This window comes from Bombina bombina, chromosome 1 (genome assembly GCF_027579735.1).
Source record: "Bombina bombina isolate aBomBom1 chromosome 1, aBomBom1.pri, whole genome shotgun sequence".
In the NCBI taxonomy this organism is placed as follows: Eukaryota; Metazoa; Chordata; class Amphibia; order Anura; family Bombinatoridae; genus Bombina; species Bombina bombina.
In genome coordinates this window covers 101,582,142-101,604,275 of record NC_069499.1, presented here as the reverse complement: position 1 = coordinate 101,604,275, position 22,134 = coordinate 101,582,142, and the positions used below count along the sequence as shown (strand labels likewise).

The following is a 22,134-nucleotide window of genomic DNA, read 5'->3' as shown; positions in this document are numbered from 1 at the left end:
ACATAACGTAGTGCTATGTAGGTAAACATGGACATGAGTAGGTTTATAAACAAGAGAAAATACACAACCAAATTAAAGTAAACACAGTAAAGACCTTGAGATTTTTATATAAAATAGTTATGAGAAATAAAACATTTCATGTAATTTAGCTATGTAAATGTAGCAATTTCTAATTCTCAGCCTGCTGACTTCTCAAGGCTAACTCTGCTTCATATCTATCCATAATTGGCTTTGTCAGATAACAACTGCAACACAAAGCATTGAATTCTAATTTTATGACAGTGACTATCCATGTTTTCTTTGGACTAAACGAAAGCATAAATAGGCTTAAATGCATTTTATTTTATTATAAAATGGAACAATAACAGCTCTGTAGCAGATACCACTATATACAAAGTAAAAAAAAACAAATGTGAAGCCTATACAATAGGTAAAAACAGAACAGAAAATAAACACTGGTTATTTATTGTCACAAACATCTGTTAATACACAGCTCTACTGACTGACCATACTTTTTTTTATAAAAAAATACATAAAACACTATGGATTTCCTATACTCTTACTAATTGGAGATCAAAATAACTAAACTAAAATGTTTGTAACATACAGAATTTTAGGAAATAATTTTTTCATTAACTATAACAAAATCCACAATCTTTATGTTTTTTTATTTTTAATGAAATATCGCCTTTAATATTGACCAAATGATTTAGCCCTTTGTGATAGGAATCATTATTCTGATATATTTGTTTAATAAGAATTTAGAATTTGAAATTTGGAACTTTATTTGTTATGACATAAAGCTTCAAAACACACTGACCTCTTTTAAAACAAAAAAAGCACAAATGACTACAGTCAGCAAACTATAATGTCTAGTCATAATATCCTGTCAAGAAATGTCATTTGCACTGTCAGCTCCATAAAGAGATGTTAGATTGACTAAAGAAGCTTTGTACAGGATAACACAGCATGATCTTTTATTTTGCGGCCTACAAATTAGATTAATGGCTGCTGTTCAAAGATGGAGACTCGTGACCTCTTAATATTTTAGCGGAGGTCAGAGCTAATGAGAGGGAAGAGGTGTTGGCTGACCCCTTCCTGTAAACTCCTATTACTGAAGAACAAGTGGAAAATTAGGTTTTAAAAAGGTCAGTTGTGTTTTTTTTTTTTGAGTAAAATAACAGCCACATGTCAGTAGGGCACAGCAATTACTGCCAAACTGTAACTTGTACTGTAAAGCATAAACAATCGGTTGCCTCTTTTTATCTCTAGACAAGAGATCTAGTATAGTATTTCAGGATTATAGATAGAGTTAAATTTCATGATTCAGATAGAGCATGCAATTTTAAGCAACTTTCTAATTTACTCCTATTATCAAATTTTCTTCGTTCTCTTGGTATCTTTATATGAATGTAAGCTTGGAAGCCGGCCCATCTTTGATTCAGCACCTGGGTAGCGCTTGCTAATTGGTGGCTACATTTAGACACCAATCAAAAAGTGCTACCCAGGTGCTGAACCAAAAATGGGCCGGCTCCTATGCTTACATTCTCGCTTTTTCAAATAAATATACCAAGAGAACGAAGAACAATTTATAATAGGAGTCAATTAGAAAATTGCTTAAAGGGGCAGTAAACTTACAAGCTAATGTTATATAATTCTGCACATAGTGCAGAATTATATAACATAAGTTTAGTGGCAGATTTATACATTAAAGTATTGCAGAGAATTTTTATTTAAAAATTTATTTTTCTAGAATGCCGCTCCTTGCTCTACTGGGCGGGTCTGATTTTTCCTCAGCGCATCACAACAATACTGTCTAGTCACAGCGTGCCCGGTCGTGCCATTAAACTGAATGTAGCTCGCTCCTGCTACTAGACCAGAGCGGGAGCGAGTTACATTCAGTTTCATGGCGTGACCGGGCACGCTGTGACTAGACAGTGTAGCCGTGACGCGCTCGGAGGAAAAACCAGACCCGCTCAGTAGAGCAAGGATCGGTGTTCTGGAAAAAAAAACTTTTAAATAAAAATACTCTGCAATACTTTAATGTATAAATCTGCCACTAAGCTAATGTTATATAACATTTGTTTGTAAGTTTACTGCCCCTTCAAAATGACCTGCTCTATCTAAATCACGAAAGTTTAATTTTGACTACACTATACCTTTAAGATTTAATTAAACTGAAATTATTATTTTTTTATCTATGTGCTAAAACTGCACCTTTCCAAATAATCACTTATATTTTCCTCTTATTTTCTACTGTGAAATGCATTTTATAGATTCTACATTGCTAATAAAAAAAAAATATTAAAAAGGGACATACTTTGAGATAGTAATATAAAATGAAAAATCGTAAATATAAAAAAAACTCTACAATAAACTTTAATTATTCATTGTGTGCCCTTTTGCTGTAATTCCATTCAGAAATTGTGAGCTTTTCAGTTCCTGTTGGAAATGGAAATGCGGAACACCGTTATATTCCACACAGCCATTGGCTGCACACTCTAGTGACCTATTTATAACTGTCCCCGATTGGCCACAGCAGAGAAGGTAACCTAAGTTATAACATGGCAGCTCCCATTGTTTTATAGACAGTAAAACTTTACACTTATTTTGTCAGTATTTAAATAGCTAATGAAACTTTAGTGTGAGAGTAACATGTAACTGATTTTTGAATCTTTTTTATTGAAAACATCATTCTACCTAGCATTTATTTAGTGTTTAATGTCCCTTTAATCAAACATTTAATAATATCAGCATAAACCTAAAAACCAACGAGTGTTTATTTAAAGAGAGTGGACACCAACATGTATTTTACATATGTATACCAGTGTGAATGTATGGTTAAAATTTGGTTACTTCAGACACTGGAAATATTGGAACTGTAAATAACTTTGAAGATAAAGATATTTTGAGGTGGACTTCAGTTCTAAAATGTCCAGTGTCAGAAGTAATTACAAATAGTTACACATGTATAACACTTGATTTCAGATTCATAAGACAAGACATATCAAGTTTACTATATGGTTTATCACTAGACTGATATTCTACCTCGTTACATTCATCTCTTTCGTCAATGAGCCTCTTAAGATGGAGAGCCATACTCCTAGACAGTGAGTCCAACTCTTCAAGGACCATGTCTGGAAAATCCAACCACTGCAGGTCAAACACGTTCTCTTGATTATGGGTCACCTGCGAACAATTAAAGCAAATGTAATTAAAAAGAGTACAACATTCCATATAAGCTTGTGGGTTTCATGAGAGTTCTAGTTATACTAAGGCTGTACAGTGCATGTTTCTTGGGTACTTAACCGTGTGAAAGCATTAAAAGGATCTGACATACAGAGCTATTTAAGGTTCATAAAACTGAAGGAGAACAAGTTAATAGGTGACATTAAAGGCATAGAAAAGTCAAAATTAAACTTGAATGATTCGGATAGAGCGTGTCATTTTAAGTCACTTTTAACTTCACTTCTATATTCAAATGTGCTTTGTTCTCTTGGTATCCCTTGTTGAAAAAAAATATGCAATATCCTAAACTAGTGGGAGCTAACTGCTGATTGGTGCCTGCACACATTTCTCTTGTAAGGTGTATCCAGTCCACGGATTCATCCATTACTTGTGGGATATTCTCCTTCCCAACAGGAAGCTGCAAGAGGATCACCCACAGCAGAGCTGTCTATATAGCTTCTCCCCTAACTGCCACTACCAGTCATTCTCTTGCAGCTCTCCACAAGAAAGGAAGTATCAAGAGAGATGTGGTGAATTAGTGTAGTTTATCTTCAATCAAAAGTTTGTTATTTTTAAACGGTACCAGCGTTGTACTGTTTTTACCTCAGGCAGAAATTAGAAGAAGAGTTTTGCCTAAGGCTTTTGATGATCTTAGCAGATTGTAACTAAGGTCCACTGCTGTTCTCACACATAACTGAAGAGTATGGGAAAACTTCAGCTGGGGGAACGGCCTGCACAATTAACTGCTCTGAGGTATGTTCAGTATATTTTTTTCTAGAGAGATGATAAGGTCTAGAAAATGCTGACAGTGCCTGATATATTTAAGGTAAGCCTGATTACAGTGATTTAACAAACGACTGGCATCATGCTTGCAGTAAAGGGTAATATTCACGTTACTTGCTCTTATTTCTTAGTATGTAAAACTTTGCATGATATATAAAAAACGTTTTTTACTGAGGGTGATAAATCTTTATTTGGGGCCTAGTTTTCCACATGGCTGACTAGATTTCTCCTAGGAGTAGTTATTTATGGCCCTTTCACTTTGAGTGCATGGTGGGAGGGGCCTATTTTCGCGCTCTAATTGCGCAGTAGTTTTTACATTCTGAGACATCCAGCTTCCCTGAAGGAGTCCCCTGACATATTGGACCTCTGTAAAGGGTTTTTGTGCCTACAAAAGTCGTTTTATGGGCAGGTAGGAGCCACAGTAGAGCTGTGGCAGTTTGCTTGTGACTGTTATAACGGTTTTACCATTTTTCTGCTTCGTTTTTGAGCCTGAGGGGTTAATCATCCATTTGCAAGTGGGTGCAATGCTATTTTAGTCTATTATACACACTGTAAAACTTTCGTAGAGTTAACTGATTTTTTTCACTGTTTTGCAGTTTTTGTGTTTTTCCCTTAAAGGCACAGTACCTTTTTTATATTCTGCTTTTTCACTTTAATTAAAGTATTTTCCAAGCTTGCTGGTCTCATTACTAGTCTGTTAAACATGTCTGACATAGAGGAAACTCCTTGTTCATTATGTTTAGAAGCCATTGTGGAACCCCCTCTTAGAATGTGTACCAAATGCACTGATCTTACTATAAGTTATAAAGACCATATATGGCTTTAAAAGATTTATCACCAGAGGAAATTGACAAGGGGGAAGTTATGCCGACTAACTCTCCCCACGTGTCAGAGCCTATAACTCCCGCTCAAGGGACGCCAAGTACATCTAGCACACCCATTGCGTATACTTTACAAGACATGGCGGCAGTTATGAATCATACCCTTACAGAGGTATTGTCCAAACTGCCAGGGTTACAAGGAAAGCGAGACAGCTCTGGCGCTAGAACAAATACAGAGTTCTCTGACGCTTTAGTAGCTATGTCTGATATACCCACACAATGTGCGGAAGCCGAAGCAGGAGAGCTATCTGTGGGTGATTTTTCTGACTCTTCAACCTGATTCTGATATGTCTCCATTTAAATTTAAGCTTGAACACCTCCGTGTGTTGCTCAGGGAGGTTTTAGCAACCCTGGATTACTGTGACGCCATTGTAGTCCCAGAGAAATTGTGTAAATTGGATAAATACTATGAAGTGCCTGTTTACACTGATGTTTTTCCAATACCTAAGAGGTTTTCAGAAATTATTACTAAGGAATGGGATAGACCAGGTGGACCGTTCTCTCCCCCTCCTGTTTTTAAAAAGATGTTTCCTATAGATGCCGCTACACAGGACTTGTGGCAAACGGTCCCTAAGGTGGAGGGAGCAGTCTCTACCCTAGCGAAGCGTACAACTATCCCTGTCGAGGACAGTTGTGCTTTTCTAGATCCAATGGACAAAAAATTAGAGGGTTACCTTAAGAAAATTTTTATTCAACAAGGTTTTATTCTCCAGCCCCTTGCATGCATTGCCCCTGTCACTGCTGCTGCGGCCTTCTGGTTTGAGTCTCTAGAAGAGGCTCTACAGGTAGAAAACCCATTGGATGATATCCTTGACAAGCTTAATGCTCTTAAGCTAGCCAATTCATTTGTTTCTGGCGCCGTTGTTCATTTAACCAAGCTAATGGCTAAAAACTCAGTTGACTTTACTTCAAGTCTAAGCTTCTCAACATTCCCTTCAAGGGACAGACCCTATTCGGGCCTGGACTGAAGGAGATCATTTTTGATATTACTGGAGGAAAAGGTCACGCCCTTCCTCAGGATAGGTCCAACAAATTAAGGACAAGACTAATTTTCGTTCCTTTCGAGACTTCAAGAGTGGCACAGCTTCAACTTCCTCTAATACAAAACAAGAGGGAAATTTTGCCCAGTCCAAACCGATCTGGAGACCTAACCAGGCTTGGAACAAAGGAAAGCAGGCCAAAAAACCTGCTGCTGCCTCTAAAACAGCATGAAGGGTCAGCCCCCGATCCGGAAACGGATCTAGTAGGGCGCAAACTTTCTCTCTTCACCCAGGCTTGGGCAAGAGATGTCCAGGATCCCTGGGCGTTGGAGATTGGGTCCCAGGGATATCTTCTGGAGTTCAAAGCTTCTTCCCCAAAAGGGAGATTTCATCTCTCACAATTATCTGCAAACCAGATAAAGAGAGAGGCATTCTTACATTGTGTTCAAGACCTCCTAGTTATGGGAGTGATCCACCCAGTTCCAAAGGAGGAACAGGGACAAGGCTTCTATTCAAATCTGTTTGTAGTTCCCAAGAAAACATAATTTATGCTTACCTGATAAATTCCTTTCTCCTGTAGTGTGGTCAGTCCACGGGTCATCATTACTTCTGGGATATTAACTCCTCCCCAACAGGAAGTGCAAGAGGATCACCCAGCAGAGCTGCTATATAGCTCCTCCCCTCTACGTCACACCCAGTCATTCGACCGAGAACCAACGAGAAAGGAGAAGCCAAAGGGTGCAGTGGTGACTGGAGTATAATTTAAAAATTTAGACCTGCCATAAAAAACAGGGCGGGCCGTGGACTGACCACACTACAGGAGAAAGGAATTTATCAGGTAAGCATAAATTATGTTTTCTCCTGTTAAGTGTGGTCAGTCCACGGGTCATCATTACTTCTGGGATACCAATACCAAAGCTAAAGTACACGGATGACGGGAGGGACAGGCAGGCTCTTTATACGGAAGGAACCACTGCCTGAAGAACCTTTCTCCCAAAAACAGCCTCCGAAGAAGCAAAAGTGTCAAATTTGTAAAATTTGGAAAAAGTATGAAGAGAAGACCAAGTTGCAGCCTTGCAAATCTGTTCAACAGAAGCCTCATTCTTAAAGGCCCAAGTGGAAGCCACAGCTCTAGTAGAATGAGCTGTAATTCTTTCAGGAGGCTGCTGTCCAGCAGTCTCATAAGCTAAACGTATTATGAAGCCAAAAAGAGAGAGAGGTAGCAGAAGCTCTTTGACCTCTCCTCTGACCAGAATAAATGACAAACAGGGAAGACGTTTGTCGAAAATCCTTAGTTGCCTGTAGATAAAATTTCAGGGCACGGACTACATCTAGATTGTGTAGGAGACGTTCCTTCTTCGAAGAAGGATTAGGACACAAAGATGGAACAACAATCTCTTGATTGATATTTCTGTTAGTGACCACCTTAGGTAAGAACCCAGGTTTAGTACGCAGAACTACCTTGTCTGAATGAAAAATCAGATAAGGAGAATCACAATGTAAGGCAGATAACTCAGAGACTCTTCGAGCCGAGGAAATAGCCATTAAAAACAGAACTTTCCAAGATAACAATTTGATATCAATGGAATGAAGGGGTTCAAACGGAACACCCTGTAAAACATTAAGAACTAAGTTCAAACTCCATGGTGGAGCAACAGTTTTAAACACAGGCTTAATCCTGGCCAAAGCCTGACAAAAAGCCTGAACGTCTGGAACCTCTGACAGACGTTTGTGTAAAAGAATGGACAGAGCTGAAATCTGTCCCTTTAAGGAACTAGCGGATAAACCCTTTTCTAAACCTTCTTGTAGAAAAGACAATATCCTAGGAATCCTAACCTTACTCCATGAGTAACTTTGGATTCGCACCAATATAAGTATTTACGCCATATTTTATGGTAAATCTTTCTGGTAACAGGCTTCCTAGCCTGTATTAAGGTATCAATTACTGACTCAGAAAAACCACGTTTTGATAAAATCAAGCGTTCAATTTCCAAGCAGTCAGCTTCAGAGAAATTAGATTTTGATGTTTGAAGGGACCCTGGATCAGAAGGTCCTGTCTCAGAGGCAGAGACCAAGGTGGACAGGATGACATGTCCACTAGATCTGCATACCAAGTCCTGCGTGGCCACGCAGGCGCTATTAGAATCACTGATGCTCTCTCCTGTTTGATTCTGGCAATCAATCGAGGAAGCATCGGGAAGGGTGGAAACACATAAGCCATCCCGAAGGTCCAAGGTGCTGTCAAGGCATCTATCAGGACCGCTCCCGGATCCCTGGATCTGGACCCGTAACAAGGAAGCTTGGCGTTCTGTCGAGACGCCATGAGATCTATCTCTGGTTTGCCCCAACGTCGAAGTATTTGGGCAAAGACCTCCGGATGAAGTTCCCACTCCCCCGGATGAAAAGTCTGACGACTTAGGAAATCCGCCTCCCAGTTCTCCACTCCCGGGATGTGGATTGCTGACAGGTGGCAAGAGTGAGACTCTGCCCAGCGAATTATCTTTGATACTTCCATCATCGCTAGGGAGCTTCTTGTCCCTCCTTGATGGTTGATGTAAGCTACAGTCGTGATGTTGTCCGACTGAAACCTGATGAACCCCCGAGTTGTTAACTGGGGCCAAGCCAGAAGGGCATTGAGAACTGCTCTCAATTCCAGAATGTTTATTGGAAGGAGACTCTCCTCCTGAGTCCATGATCCCTGAGCCTTCAGAGAATTCCAGACAGCGCCCCAACCTAGTAGGCTGGCGTCTGTTGTTACAATTGTCCAATCTGGCCTGCTGAATGGCATCCCCCTGGACAGATGTGGCAGAGAAAGCCACCATAGAAGAGAATTTCTGGTCTCTTGATCCAGATTCAGAGTAGGGGACAAGTCTGAGTAATCCCCATTCCACTGACTTAGCATGCACAATTGCAGCGGTCTGAGATGTAGGCGTGCAAAGGGTACTATGTCCATTGCCGCTACCATCAAGCCGATTACCTCCATGCATTGAGCCACTGACGGGCTGTTGAATGGAATGAAGGACACGGCATGCATTTTGAAGCTTTGTTAACCTGTCTTCTGTCAGGTAGATCTTCATTTCTACAGAATCTATAAGAGTCCCCAAGAAGGGAACTCTTGTGAGTGGAAAGAGAGAACTCTTCTTTTCGTTCACCTTCCATCCATGCGACCTTAGAAATGCCAGTACTAACTCTGTATGAGACTTGGCAGTTTGAAAGCTTGAAGCTTGTATCAGAATGTCGTCTAGGTACGGAGCTACCGAAATTCCTCGCGGTCTTAGTACCGCCAGAAGAGCACCCAGAACCTTTGTGAAGTTTCTTGGAGCCGTAGTTAATCCGAATGGAAGAGCTACAAACTGGTAATGCCTGTCTAGGAAGGCAAACCTTAGATACCGGTAATGATCCTTGTGAATCAGTATGTGAAGGTAAGCATCCTTTAAATCCACTGTGGTCATGTACTGACCCTTTTGGATCATGGGTAGAATTGTCCAAATAGTTTCCATTTTGAACGATGGAACTCTTAGGAATTTGTTTAGGATCTTTAAATCCAAGATTGGCCTGAAAGTTCCCTCTTTTTTGGGAACCACAAACAGATTTGAGTAAAACTCTTGTCCGTGTTCCGACCGCGGAACCGAATGGATCACTCCCATTAGTAAAAGATCTTGTACACAGCGCAGAAACGCCTCTTTCTTTATTTGGTTTGTTGACAACCTTGACAGATGAAATCTCCCTTTTGGGGGAGAGGATTTGAAGTCCAGAAGATATCCCTGAGATATGATCTCTAACGCCCAGGGATCCTGGACATCTCTTGCCCAAGCCTGGGCGAAGAGAGAAAGTCTGCCCCTTACTAGATCCGTTCCCGGATCGGGGGCCCTCAATTCATGCTGTCTTAGGGGCAAGCAGCAGGTTTTCTGGCCTGCTTGCCCTTGTTCCAGGACTGGTTAGGTCTCCAGCCTTGTCTGTAGCGAGCAACAGCTCCTTCCTGTTTTGGTGCAGAGGAAGTTGATGCTGCTCCTGCTTTGAAATTACGAAAGGAACGAAAATTAGACTGTCTAGCCTTAGGTTTGGCTCTGTCTTGAGGCAGGGCATGGCCTTTACCTCCTGTAATGTCAGCGATAATTTCTTTCAACCCGGGCCCGAATAAGGTCTGCCCTTTGAAAGGTATGTTAAGTAATTTAGATTTAGAAGTAACGTCAGCTGACCAGGATTTTAGCCACAGTGCTCTGCGTGCCTGAATGGCGAATCCGGAATTCTTAGCCGTAAGTTTAGTTAAATGTACTACGGCATCCGAAATAAATGAATTAGCTAGCTTAAGTGTCTTAAGCTTGTTTGAAATCTCATCTATAGTTATTGAGTCAAGAGTCTCTTCCAGGGACTCGGACCAAAAAGCGGCCGCGGCCGTGACAGACGCAATACATGCAAGGGGTTGCAATATAAAACCTTGTTGAACAAACATTTTCTTAAGGTAACCCTCTAATTTTTTATACATTGGATCTGAAAAGGCACAGCTATCCTCCACCGGGATAGTGGTACGCTTAGCCAGAGTAGAAACCGCTCCCTCCACCTTAGGGACCGTCTGCCATAAGTCCCGTGTGGTGGCGTCTATTGCAAACATTTTTCTAAACACAGGAGGGGGGGGGGGAAAGGGTACACCGGGCCTATCCCACTCCTTAGTAATTATCTCTGTAAGCCTCTTAGGTATAGGAAATACGTCAGTACTCGCCGGTACCGCATAGTATCTATCCAGCCTACATAATTTCTCTGGGATTGCAACGGTGTTACAATCATTCAGAGCTGCTAATACCTCCCCTCCTAACAGTACACGGAGGTTTTCGAGTTTAAACCTAAAATTAGAAATGTCTGAATCCATTCTATTGGGATCAGAACCGTCACCTGCAGATTGAAGCTCTCCGTCCTCATGTTCAGCATACTGTGACGCAGTATCAGACATGGCCCTATTATCAACAGCGCACTCTGTTCTCACCCCAGAGTGATCGCGCTTACCTCTTAGTTCTGGTAATTTAGCCAAAACTTCAGTCATAACATTAGCCATATCCTGTAATGTGATTTGTAATGGCCGCCTGATGTACTCGGCGCCACAATATCACGCATCTCCCGAGCGGGAGATGCAGGTACTGACACGTGAGGCGAGTTAGTCGGCATAACTCTCCCCTCGTTGTTTGGTGAAATATGTTCAATTTGTACAGATTGACTTTTATTTAAAGTAGCATCAATGCAATTAGTACATAAATTTCTATTGGGCTCCACTTTGGCTTTAGCACATATAGCACAGAGATATTCCTCTGAATCAGACATGCTTAACACACTAGCAATTAAACTAGCAACTTGGAAATACTTTTCAAAGCAATTTACAAATATGAAAACGTACTGTGCCTTTAAGAAGCACAGAAAAAAGTTATGACAGTTGAGAAATAATAAACTTGAGAAACTATAACATCAAATTCTTTCTGGTAAAAACACAATTTTAGCAAAGGATTGCCCCCATTAGTAATGGATAACTAACCCTGAATAGCAGAAAAAAAGTACAGAAATAAACGTTTTTTATCACAGTCAGTCACAATGTCACAGCTCTGCTGTGAGTGATTACCTCCCTCAAAATAAGTTTTGAAGACCCCTGAGCTCTGTAGAGACGAACCGGATCATGCAGGGAAGACAAGAGACTTCTGACTGAATTTTTTGATGCGTAGCAAAAGCGCCAAAATAGGCCCCTCCCCCTCACACACAACAGTGAGGGAGATCAGTAAACTGTCTTAAATTAAATAAAACGACTGCCAAGTGGAAAAAAACAGTGCCCAAAACATTTTTTCACCCAGTACCTCAGAAAATTAAACGATTTAACATGCCAGCAAAAACGTTTAACATCAAATAAATGAAATGTCATTAGAAAGCCTGTTGCTAGTCACTGCAAATTAGGCTAAAGTCTTATGCATACAGTATTATCCCAGTGAAGTGCCATTCCCCAGAATACTGAAGTGAAAATATACATACATGACAGCCTGATACCAGTTACTACTACTGCATTTAAGGCTGAGCATACATTATATCGGTATGGCAGAATTTTCTCAGTCAATTCCATTGTCAGAAAATAATATGCTGCTACATACCTCTTTGCAGGTTAACCTGCCCGCTGTCCCCTGATCTGAAGTTTACCTCACTCCTCAGATGGCCGAGAACAGCAATATGATCTTAACTACGCCGGCTAAAATCATACAAAAAAACTCAGGTAGATTCTTCTTCAAATTCTACCAGAGAAGGAACAACACACTCCGGTGCTGTTATAAAATAACAAACTTTTGATTGAAGGTATAAAACTAAGTATAATCACCACAGTCCTCTCACACATCCTATCTATTAGTTGGGTGCAAGAGAATGACTGGGTGTGACGTAGAGGGGATGAGCTATATGGCAGCTCTGCTGGGTGAATCCTCTTGCACTTCCTGTTGGGGAGGAGTTAATATCCCAGAAGTAATGATGACCCGTGGACTGACCACACTTAACAGGAGAAAGAGGGAACTTTCAGACCAATCTTAGATCTCAAGATTCTAAACAAATTTCTCAGGGTCCCATCCTTCAAGATGGAGACTATTCGAACCATCCTACCTATGATCCAGGAGGGTCAATATATGACTACCATGGACTTAAAGGATGCTTATCTTTACATTCCGATACACAGAGCTCATCATCGGTTTCTCAGGTTCGCCTTCCTAGACAGGCATTACCAGTTTGTGGCTCTTCCCTTTGGGTTAGCTACGGCACCAAGAATCTTTACGAAGGTTCTAGGGTCACTCCTAGCGGTCCTAAGGCCGCGGGGTTTAGCAGTAGCCCCTTACCTTGACGACATTCTGATACAGGCGTTGAATTTTCAAATCGCCAGGTCCCATACGGACATTGTTCTGGCATTCCTGAGGTCTCATGGGTGGAAAGTGAACGAAGAAAAGAGTTCTCTATCCCCTCTCACAAGAGTTTCCTTCCTAGATAGATTCTGTAGAAATGAAGATTTACCTGACAGAGGCCAGGTTGTCAAAACTTCTAAATTCCTGCCGTTCTTTATTCTACTTCTCGCCCTTCAATGGCTCAGTGTATGGAAGTATCGGCTTAATGGTAGCGGCAATGGACATAGTGCCGTTTGCCGCCTACATCTCAGACCGCTGCAACTCTGCATGCTCAGTCAGTGGAATGGGGATTACACAGATATGTCCCCTCTACTAAATCTGGATCAAGAGACCAGGGATTCTCTTCTCTGGTGGCTATCTCGGGTCCATCTGTCCAAGGGTATGACCTTCCGCAGGCCAGATTGGACAATAGTAACGACAGATGCCAGCCATCTGGGCTGGGGTGCAGTCTGGAATCCCTGAAGGCTCAGGGCTCGTGGACTCAGGAGGAGGCACTCCTTCCTATAAACATTATGGAACTAAGAGCGATATTCAATGCTCTACAGGCTTGGCCTCAGCTTGCTGCGGTCAGGTTCATCAGATTTCAGTTGGACAATATCACGACTGTAGCCTACATTAACCATCAAGGGGGAACAAGAGGTTCCCTAGCATTGTTTGGAGGTTTTTCAAAATAATTTCTGGATGGGCAGAGGTTCACCTTGCCATCTATCAGCTATCCATATCCCAGGAGTAGAGGAACTGGGAGGCGGATTTTTCCTAGTCGGACAGTCATTTCATCCGGGTGGAGGTGGGAACTCCATCCGGAGGTGTTTGCACAGTTGAGTCAACTTTGGGGCAAACCAATGAACTGGATCTCATAGGCTGTCCTCGTCAGCTCGCCAAGCTTCCTTGTACCGGGTCAGGTCCCAGGGATCCCAAGGAAGCGCTGATAGATGCTCTAGCAGCGCCTTGGTCCTTCAACCGGGCTTATGTCGTTTCCACCTGTTTCCTCTGCTCCTCAGTCTGATTGCCAAGATCAAGCAGGAGAGAGCTTTGGTATTTTGATAGCTCCTGCATGGCCACGCAGGACTTGGTATGCAGATCTGGGGACATGTCATCCTTTCCACCTTGGACTCTGCCGCTGAGACAGGACCTTCTACTTCAGGGTCCTTCAAACATCCAAATCTAATTTCTCTGCGGCTGACTGCTTGGAGATTGAACGCTTGATTTTATCAAAACGTGGTTTCTCCGAGTCGGTCATTGATACCTTAATTCAGGCTCGAAAGCCTGTCACCAGGAAAATCTATCATAAGATATGGTGTAAATATCTTCATTGGTGTGATCCAAGGGGTTACTCATGGAGTAAAGTCAGGGATTCCCTAGGATATTATCCTTTTCTCCAAGAAGGATTGGAGAAGGGATTGTCAGCTAGTTCCTTAAAGGGACAGATTTCTGCTCTGTCTATTCTTTTGCACAAGCGTCTGGCGATGTTCCAGACGTTCAGGCGTTTTGTCAGGCTTTAGTTAGAATCAAGCCTGTGTTTAAACCTGTTGCTCCGCCATGGAGTTTAAATTTAGTTCTTAAAGTTCTTCAAGGGGTTCCGTTTGAACCTCTGCATTCCATAGATATCAAGCTTTTATCTTGGAAAGTTCTGTTCTTGGTAGCTATCTCTTCGGCTCGAAGAGTTTCAGAGTTATCTGCCTTACAGTGTGATTCCCCTTATCTGATCTTCCATGCAGATAAGGTAGTTTTGCGTACCAAACCTGGGTTTCTTCCTAAGGTGGTATCCTAATAAGAATATCAATCAGGAGATTGTTGTTCCGTCACTGTGTCCTAATCCTTCTTCAAAGAAGGAACGTCTATTACACAATCTTGACGTGTGGTTCGTGCTTTAAAGTTTTATTTACAAGCTACTAAGATTTTCGTCAAACATCTGCATTGTTTGTTGTCTACTCTGGACCAGAGGAGAGGCCAAAAGGCTTCAGCAACTTCTCTTCTTTTGGTTAAGAAGTATAATCCGCTTAGCTTATGAGACTGCTGGCCAGCAGCCTCCTGAAAGAATTACAGCTCATTCCACTAGAGCGGTGGCTTCCACATGGGCCTTTTAAAAATGAGGCTTTCTGTTGAACAGATTTGTAAGGCGGGCGACTTGGTCCTTCGCTTCATACTTTTTCTAAATTCTACAAATTTGATACTTTTGCTTCTTCTGAGGCTATTTTTGGGAGAAAGGTCTTACAGGCAGTGGTGCCTTCCGTTTAAGCGCCCTGCCTTGTCCCTCCCTTCATCCGTGTCCTATAGCTTTGGTATTGGTATCCCACAAGTAATGGATGAATCCGTGGAACTGGATACACCTTACAAGAGAAAACAAAATTTATGCTTACCTGATAAATTTATTTCTCTTGTGGTGTATCCAGTCCACGGCCCCGCCCTGTCATTTTAAGGCAGGTGTTGTTTTTTTATTTTAAACTACAGTCACCACTGCACCCTATAGTTTCTCCTTTCTCTTGCTTGTCTTTGGTCGAATGACTGGGAGGTGGCAGTTAGGGGAGGAGCTATATAGACAGCTCTGCTGTGGGTGATCATCTTGCATCTTCCTGTTTGGAAGGAGAATATCCCACAAGTAATGGATGAATCCGTAGGACTGGATACACCACAAGAGAAATAAATTTATCAGGTAAGCATACATTTTGTTTTTTCTCTTGTGATTGGCCAACTAGATGAGTTCAGCTAGCTGCCAGGATTGCAATGCTGTTCCTTCAGCAAAGCATAACAAGAGAATGAAGCAAATTTGATAAAAGAAGCAAATTGGAAAGTTTTTTTAAAATTGTATGTTCTATCAAAATCATGAAAGAAAGTTTTGGGGTTTCATGTCCCTTTAATTAGGATGTAGATAAACCATATAAACAGCTGCTAGATTAACATATAGTGCATCTGTTTATAATGTCTGTTACACTTCACATATGACAACATTATAAATAACTGCTGTCCCTTTATATGAAGAATAAAGGCAGAAGAAGACAGTGCTCAGGATATGAATATCAGCATATTATATACGTATAATAACATCAAGTAAAAAAGTGTGTGAGCTACCTTTGGGTATGAATAATTTAACACCAACTAGGGCTAATACCTCTTGGATGTGAGATACAATTCCGGCCTGTGTTTCAATATCCAGCTGCTTAATCCTTTCAATGTATTCTTCTTTTCTGTCACACTGGAGAAAACATTAGATCAGATTCATACATATATTAAAAAAGATTTAATACAACAGGATTCACAATTTCCAAAAAAAAATTTTTTTATTTTTTATATGCTCCAATATTTCAATGGCCATCATTATATATAATGCAAATAAAACAAAATTCAGATAGAGCAATGTGATTTTAAACAATGTTCCAGGTCTATTACGTCTATTATATCTAATTACTTTGTTCTCTTTGTTTTTAACAAAACTAAACATTGTTGGGTAATACAAAGCAGCATTTTTTGCAAAAATGTTTAACACTGCGACAAATACAGTTGCAAACACTGATGTCATATGGGGGTTAATAACTATAAACAGCTTGTAATAAAAAAAATTCTGCAGTCTTCCAATAGACTAACACAGTGTTTTTCAACCAGTGGTGCCGAGAAGATCTCAGGTGTGCCACGGCAGACTGACAACAGTGTGACATATTTTTTAAACTTTATTGTTTTTTACTCCCAGTGCAGGGGTAGTTTGTAGGAGGCATGGCATTACAGCACAATACATACAGTATGTGTGTGTTTGTGTGTATATATATATGCTGTATTAGGCTACAATGTGTGATTTTTTTTAATTTTGGGATGGTGGTGTGCCACGGCAAAAAAAACGTTAAAAATCACTGGACTAACATATCAGCAAAGTCTCGACTATAGTAGAACACCTTGCTTGTTTTTAATAGTCAAACTTCACTATCACTTTCTTTGTTTGGAGGAGCCAATCTGCACACCTGGAGATGGCAGGGCTAGCCACTGTTATGTTAACAATATCTATTGTTTAATTTCAACAGATAAACTACAAATCAGGGAAACTGGAAAGGTAGGCTAGCGGCGCCTGTCATGTGCACTTCTAATTTCAAGACTTAAGTTACATGAAAAGGGGAAAAAAAAATAATGAAAATATATTGTGAAATGTGTATTACTGCACATAATTAAGGATTTTATTTACAATCTTAAAGTGTTTACTGTCCTTTTAAGACACGTGCATACTCCTGAGCCTATCTAGCTATGCTTTTCAATTAATATACAAAGAGAACCAAGTAAATTAGGAAGTAGTTTATCAGGTAAGTTCTTACATAAATTATGTTTTTAAATTCATTTCTTTCATATTAGCAAGAGTCCATGAGCTAGTGACGTATGGGATATACATTCCTACAGGAGGGGCAATGTTTCCCAAACCTCAAAATGCCTATAAATACACCCCTCACCACACCCACAAACTCAGTTTAAAGAAATAGCAAGAAGTGGGGTGATAAGAAAAAGTGCGAAAGCATATAAAATAAGGAATTGGAATAAATTGTGCTTTTTACAAAAAAATCATAACCACCACAAAAATAGGCGGGCCTCATGGACTCTTGCTAATATGAAAGAAATGAATTTATCAGGTAAGTTCTTACATAAATTATGTTTTCTTTCATGTAATTAGCAAGAGTCCATGAGCTAGTGACGTATGGGATAATGACTACCCAAGATGTGGATCTTTCCACGCAAGAGTCACTAGAGAGGGAGGGATAAAATAAAGACAGCCAATTCCGCTGAAAATAATCCACACCCAAAATAAAGTTATAATGAAAAAAACATAAGCAGAAGAATCAAACTGAAACGCTGCCTGAAGTACTTTTCTACCAAAAACTGCTTCAGAAGAAGAAAACACATCAAAATGGTAGAATTTAGTAAAAGTATGCAAAGAAGACCAAGTTGCTGCTTTGCAAATCTGATCAACCGAAGCTTCATTCCTAAACGCCCAGGAAGTAGAAACTGACCTAGTAGAATGAGCTGTAATCCTTTGAGGCGGAGTTTTACCCGACTCGACATAGCATGATGAATTAAAGATTTCAACCAAGATGCCAAAGAAATGGCAGAAGCCTTCTGACCTTTCCTAGAACCGGAAAAGATAACAAATAGACTAGAAGTCTTTCGGAAACTTAGTAGCTTCAACATAATATTTCAAAGCTCTAACTACATCCAAAGAATGCAATGATTTCTCCTTAGAATTCTTAGGATTAGGACATAATGAAGGAACCACAATTTCTCTACTAATGTTGTTAGAATTCACAACCTTAGGTAAAAATTAAAAGAAGTTCGCAACACCGCCTTATCCTGATGAAAAATCAGAAAAGGAGACTCACAAGAAAGAGCAGATAATTCAGAAACTCTTCTAGCAGAAGAGATGGCCAAAAGAAACAAAACTTTCCAAGAAAGTAATTTAATGTCCATTGAATGCATAGGTTCAAACGGAGGAGCTTGAAGAGCCCCCAGAACCAAATTCAAACTCCAAGGAGGAGAAATTGACTTAATGACAGGTTTTATACGAACCAAAGCTTGTACAAAACAATGAATATCAGGAAGATTAGCAATCTTTCTGTGAAAAAGAACAGAAAGAGCAGAGATTTGTCCTTTCAAGGAACTTGGACAAACCTTTATCCAAACCATCCTGAAGAAACTGTAAAATTCTCGGAATTCTAAAAGAATGCCAGAAAAATGATGAGAAAGACACCAAGAAATGTAAGTCTTCCAGACTCTATAATATATCTCTCTAGATACAGATTTACGAGCCTGTAACATAGTATTAATCACAGAGTCAGAGAAACCTCTTTGACAAGAATCAAGCGTTCAATCTCCATACCTTTAAATTTAAGGATTTGAGATCCTGATGGAAAAAAGGACCTTGCGACAGAAGGTCTGGTCTTTACGGAAGAGTCCACGGATGGCAAGAGGCCATCCGGACAAGATCCGCATACCAAAACCTGTGAGGCCATGCTGGAGCACCAGCAGAACAAACGAGCATTCCTTCAGAATCTTGGAGATTACTCTTGGAAGAAGAACTAGAGGCGGAAAGATATAGGCAGGATGATACTTCCAAGGAAGTGACAATGCATCCACTGCTTCCGCCTGAGGATCCCTGGATCTGGACAGATACCTGGGAAGTTTCTTGTTTAGATGAGAGCCATCAGATCTATTTCTGGAAGTCCCACATTTGAACAATCTGAAAACAAATGAACGATTCTCTCTTTAGAAGAGGCCAGACTGAAGAGCTCTGAAAATTGCACGGAGTTCCAAAATATTGATCGGTAATCTCACCTCCTGAGATTCCCAAACCTTGTGCGTCAGAGACCCCCACACAGCTCCCCAACCTGTCAGACTTGCATCTGTTGAAATTACAGTCCAGGTCGGAAGAACAAAAGAAGCCCCCTGAACTAAACGATGGTGATCTGTCCACCACGTCAGAGAGTGTCGTACAATCGGTTTTAAAGATATTAATTGAGATATCTTTGTGTAATCCCTGCACCACTGGTTCAGCATACAGAGCTGAAGAGGTCGCATGTGAAAACGAGCAAAGGGGATCGCGTCCGATGCAGCAGTCATAAGACCTAGAATTTCCATGCATAAGGCTACCGAAGGGAATGATTGTGACTGAAGGTTTCGACAAGCTGAATCAATTTTAGACGTCTCTTGTCTGTCAAAGACAGAGTCATGGACACTGAATCTATCTGGAAACCAAAAGGTTACCCTTGTCTGAGGAATCAATGAACTTTTTGGTAAATTGATCCTCCAACCATGATCTTGAAGAAACAAACAAGTCGATTCGTATGAGATTCTGCTAAATGTGAAGACTGAGCAAGTACCAAGATATCGTCCAAATAAGGAAATACCACAATACCCTGTTCTCTGATTACAGACAGAAGGGCACCGAGAACCTTTGTAAAAATTCTTGGAGCTGTAGCTAGGCCAAACGGCAGAGCCACAAACTGGTAATGCTTGTCTAAAAAGAGAATCTCAGACACTAAAAGTGATCTGGATGAATCGGAATATGCAGATATGCATCCTGTAAATCTATTGTGGACATATAATGCCCTTGCTGAACAAAAGGCAAGATAGTCCTTACAGTTACCATTTGAATGTTGGTATCCTTACATAACGATTCAATATTTTTAGATCCAGAACTGGTCTGAAGGAATTCTCCTTCTTTGGTACAATGAAGAGATTTGAATAAAACCCCATCCCCTGTTCCAGAACTGGAACTGGCATAATTACTCCAGCCAACTCTAGATCTGAAACACATTTCAGAAATGCTTGAGCTTCGCTGGATTTACTGGGACACGGGAAAGAAAAAATCTCTTTGCAGGAGGTTATCTTGAAACCAATTCTGTACCCTTCTGAAACAATGTTCTGAATCCAAAGATTGTGAACAGAATTGATCCAAATTTCTTTGAAAAAACGTAACCTGCCCCCTACCAGCTGAGCTGGAATGAGGGCCGCACCTTCATGTGGACTTAGAGCTGGCTTTGTTTTCTAAGGCTTGGATTTATTCCAGACTGGAGATGGTTTCCAAACTGATACGCTCCTGAGGATGAAGGATCAGGCTTTTGTTCTTTTGTGACGAAAGGAACGAAAACGATTATTAGCCCTGTTTTTACCTTTAGATTTTTTATCCTGTGGTAAAAAAGTTCCTTTCCCACCAGTAACAGTTGAGATAATAGAATCCAACTGAGAACCAAATAATTTGTTACCCTGGAAAGAAATGGAAAGTAAGTTGATTTAGAAGCCATATCAGCATTCCAAGTTTTAAGCCATAAAGCTCTTCTAGCTAAAATAGCTAGAGACATAACCTGACATCAACTCTAATAATATCAAAAATGGCATCACAGATAAAATTATTAGCATGTTGAAGAAGATTAATAATATATGAGAATCATGATCTGTTACTTGTTGCGCTAAAGTTTCCAACCAAAAAGTTGAAGCTGCAGCAACATCAGCCAAGATATAGCAGGTCTAAGAAGATTACCTGAACACGATAAGCTTTTCTTAGAAAGGATTCAATTTTCCTATCTAAAGGATCCTTAAACGAAGTACCATCTGACGTAGGAATAGTAGTACGTTTAGCAAGGGTAGAAATAGCCCCATCAACTTTAGGGATTTTGTCCCAAAATTCTAATCTGTCAGACGGCACAGGATATAATTGCTTAAAACGTTTAGAAGGAGTAAATGAATTACCCAATTTATCCCATTCTTGGAAATTACTGCAGAAATAGCATTAGGAACAGGAAAAACTTCTGGAATAACCACAGGAGATTTAAATACCTTATCTAAACGTTTAGAATTAGTATCCCCCCCCCCCCCCCCCCCCCCCCCCCCCCCCCCCCCCCCCCCCCCCCCCCCCCCTCCCCCCCCCCCCCCCCAAGAGGACCAGAATCCTCATTTCTAAAGCAATTAGTACTTCTTTAAGTAAAGAACGAATAAATTCCATTTTAAATAAATATGAAGATTTATCAGCATCAATCTCTGAGAACAGAATCCTCTGAACCAGAAAGTCATCAGAATCAGAATGATGATGTTCATTTAAAAATTCATCTGTAGGAGAGAAGTTTTAAAAGATTTTTTATGTTTACTAGAAGGAGAAATAACAGACATAGCCTTCTTGATGGATTCAGAAACAAAATCTTCTTTATTATCAGGAACATTCTGCACCTTAGATGTTGAAGGAACTGCAACAGGCAATGGTACATTACTAAAGGAAATATTATCTGCATTAACAAGTTTGTCATGACAATTATACAAAACAGCCGGAGGAATAGCTACCAAAAGTTTACAGCAGATACACTTAGCTTTGGTAGTTCCAGCACTAGACAGCGATTTTCCTGAAGTATCTTCTGACTCAGATGCAACGTGAGACATCTTGCAATATGTAAGAGAAAAAACAACATAAAGCAAAATTGATCAAATTCCTTAAATGACAGTTTCAGGAATGGAGAAAAAATGCCATAAACAAGCTTCTAGCAACCAGAAGCAATGAAAAATGAGACTAAATAATGTGGAGACAAAAGCGACGCCCATTTTTTAGCGCCAAATAAGACGCCCACATTATTTGGCGCCTAAATGCTTTTGGCGCCAAAATGAGCCACATCCGGAACGCCGACTTTTTGGCGCAAAAAACGTAAAAAATGAGCAACTTCCGGCGACACGTATGACGCCGGAAACAGAAAGATTTTTGCGCCAAAAAAGTCGCGCCAAGAATGACGCAATAAAATGAAGCATTTTCAGCCCCCGCGAGCCTAACAGCCCACAGGGAAAAAAGAGTCAAATTTTTAAGGTAAAAAAAAATGATTGATTCAAATGCATTATCCCAAATAT

General features: G+C 40.5%; 1 protein-coding gene across 1 annotated transcript in view; it reads right to left on the bottom strand.

The window, feature by feature from the left end:
* Positions 1 to 22,134, bottom strand: part of CCDC88C (coiled-coil domain containing 88C) — a 277,418-nt gene that overhangs the window by 147,668 nt on the left and 107,616 nt on the right. The window contains exon 7 of the mRNA XM_053697556.1: positions 3,049 to 3,189. Coding sequence (XP_053553531.1) covers positions 3,049 to 3,189 — 141 coding nt within the window. The remainder of the gene's footprint in view (positions 1 to 3,048; positions 3,190 to 22,134) is intronic.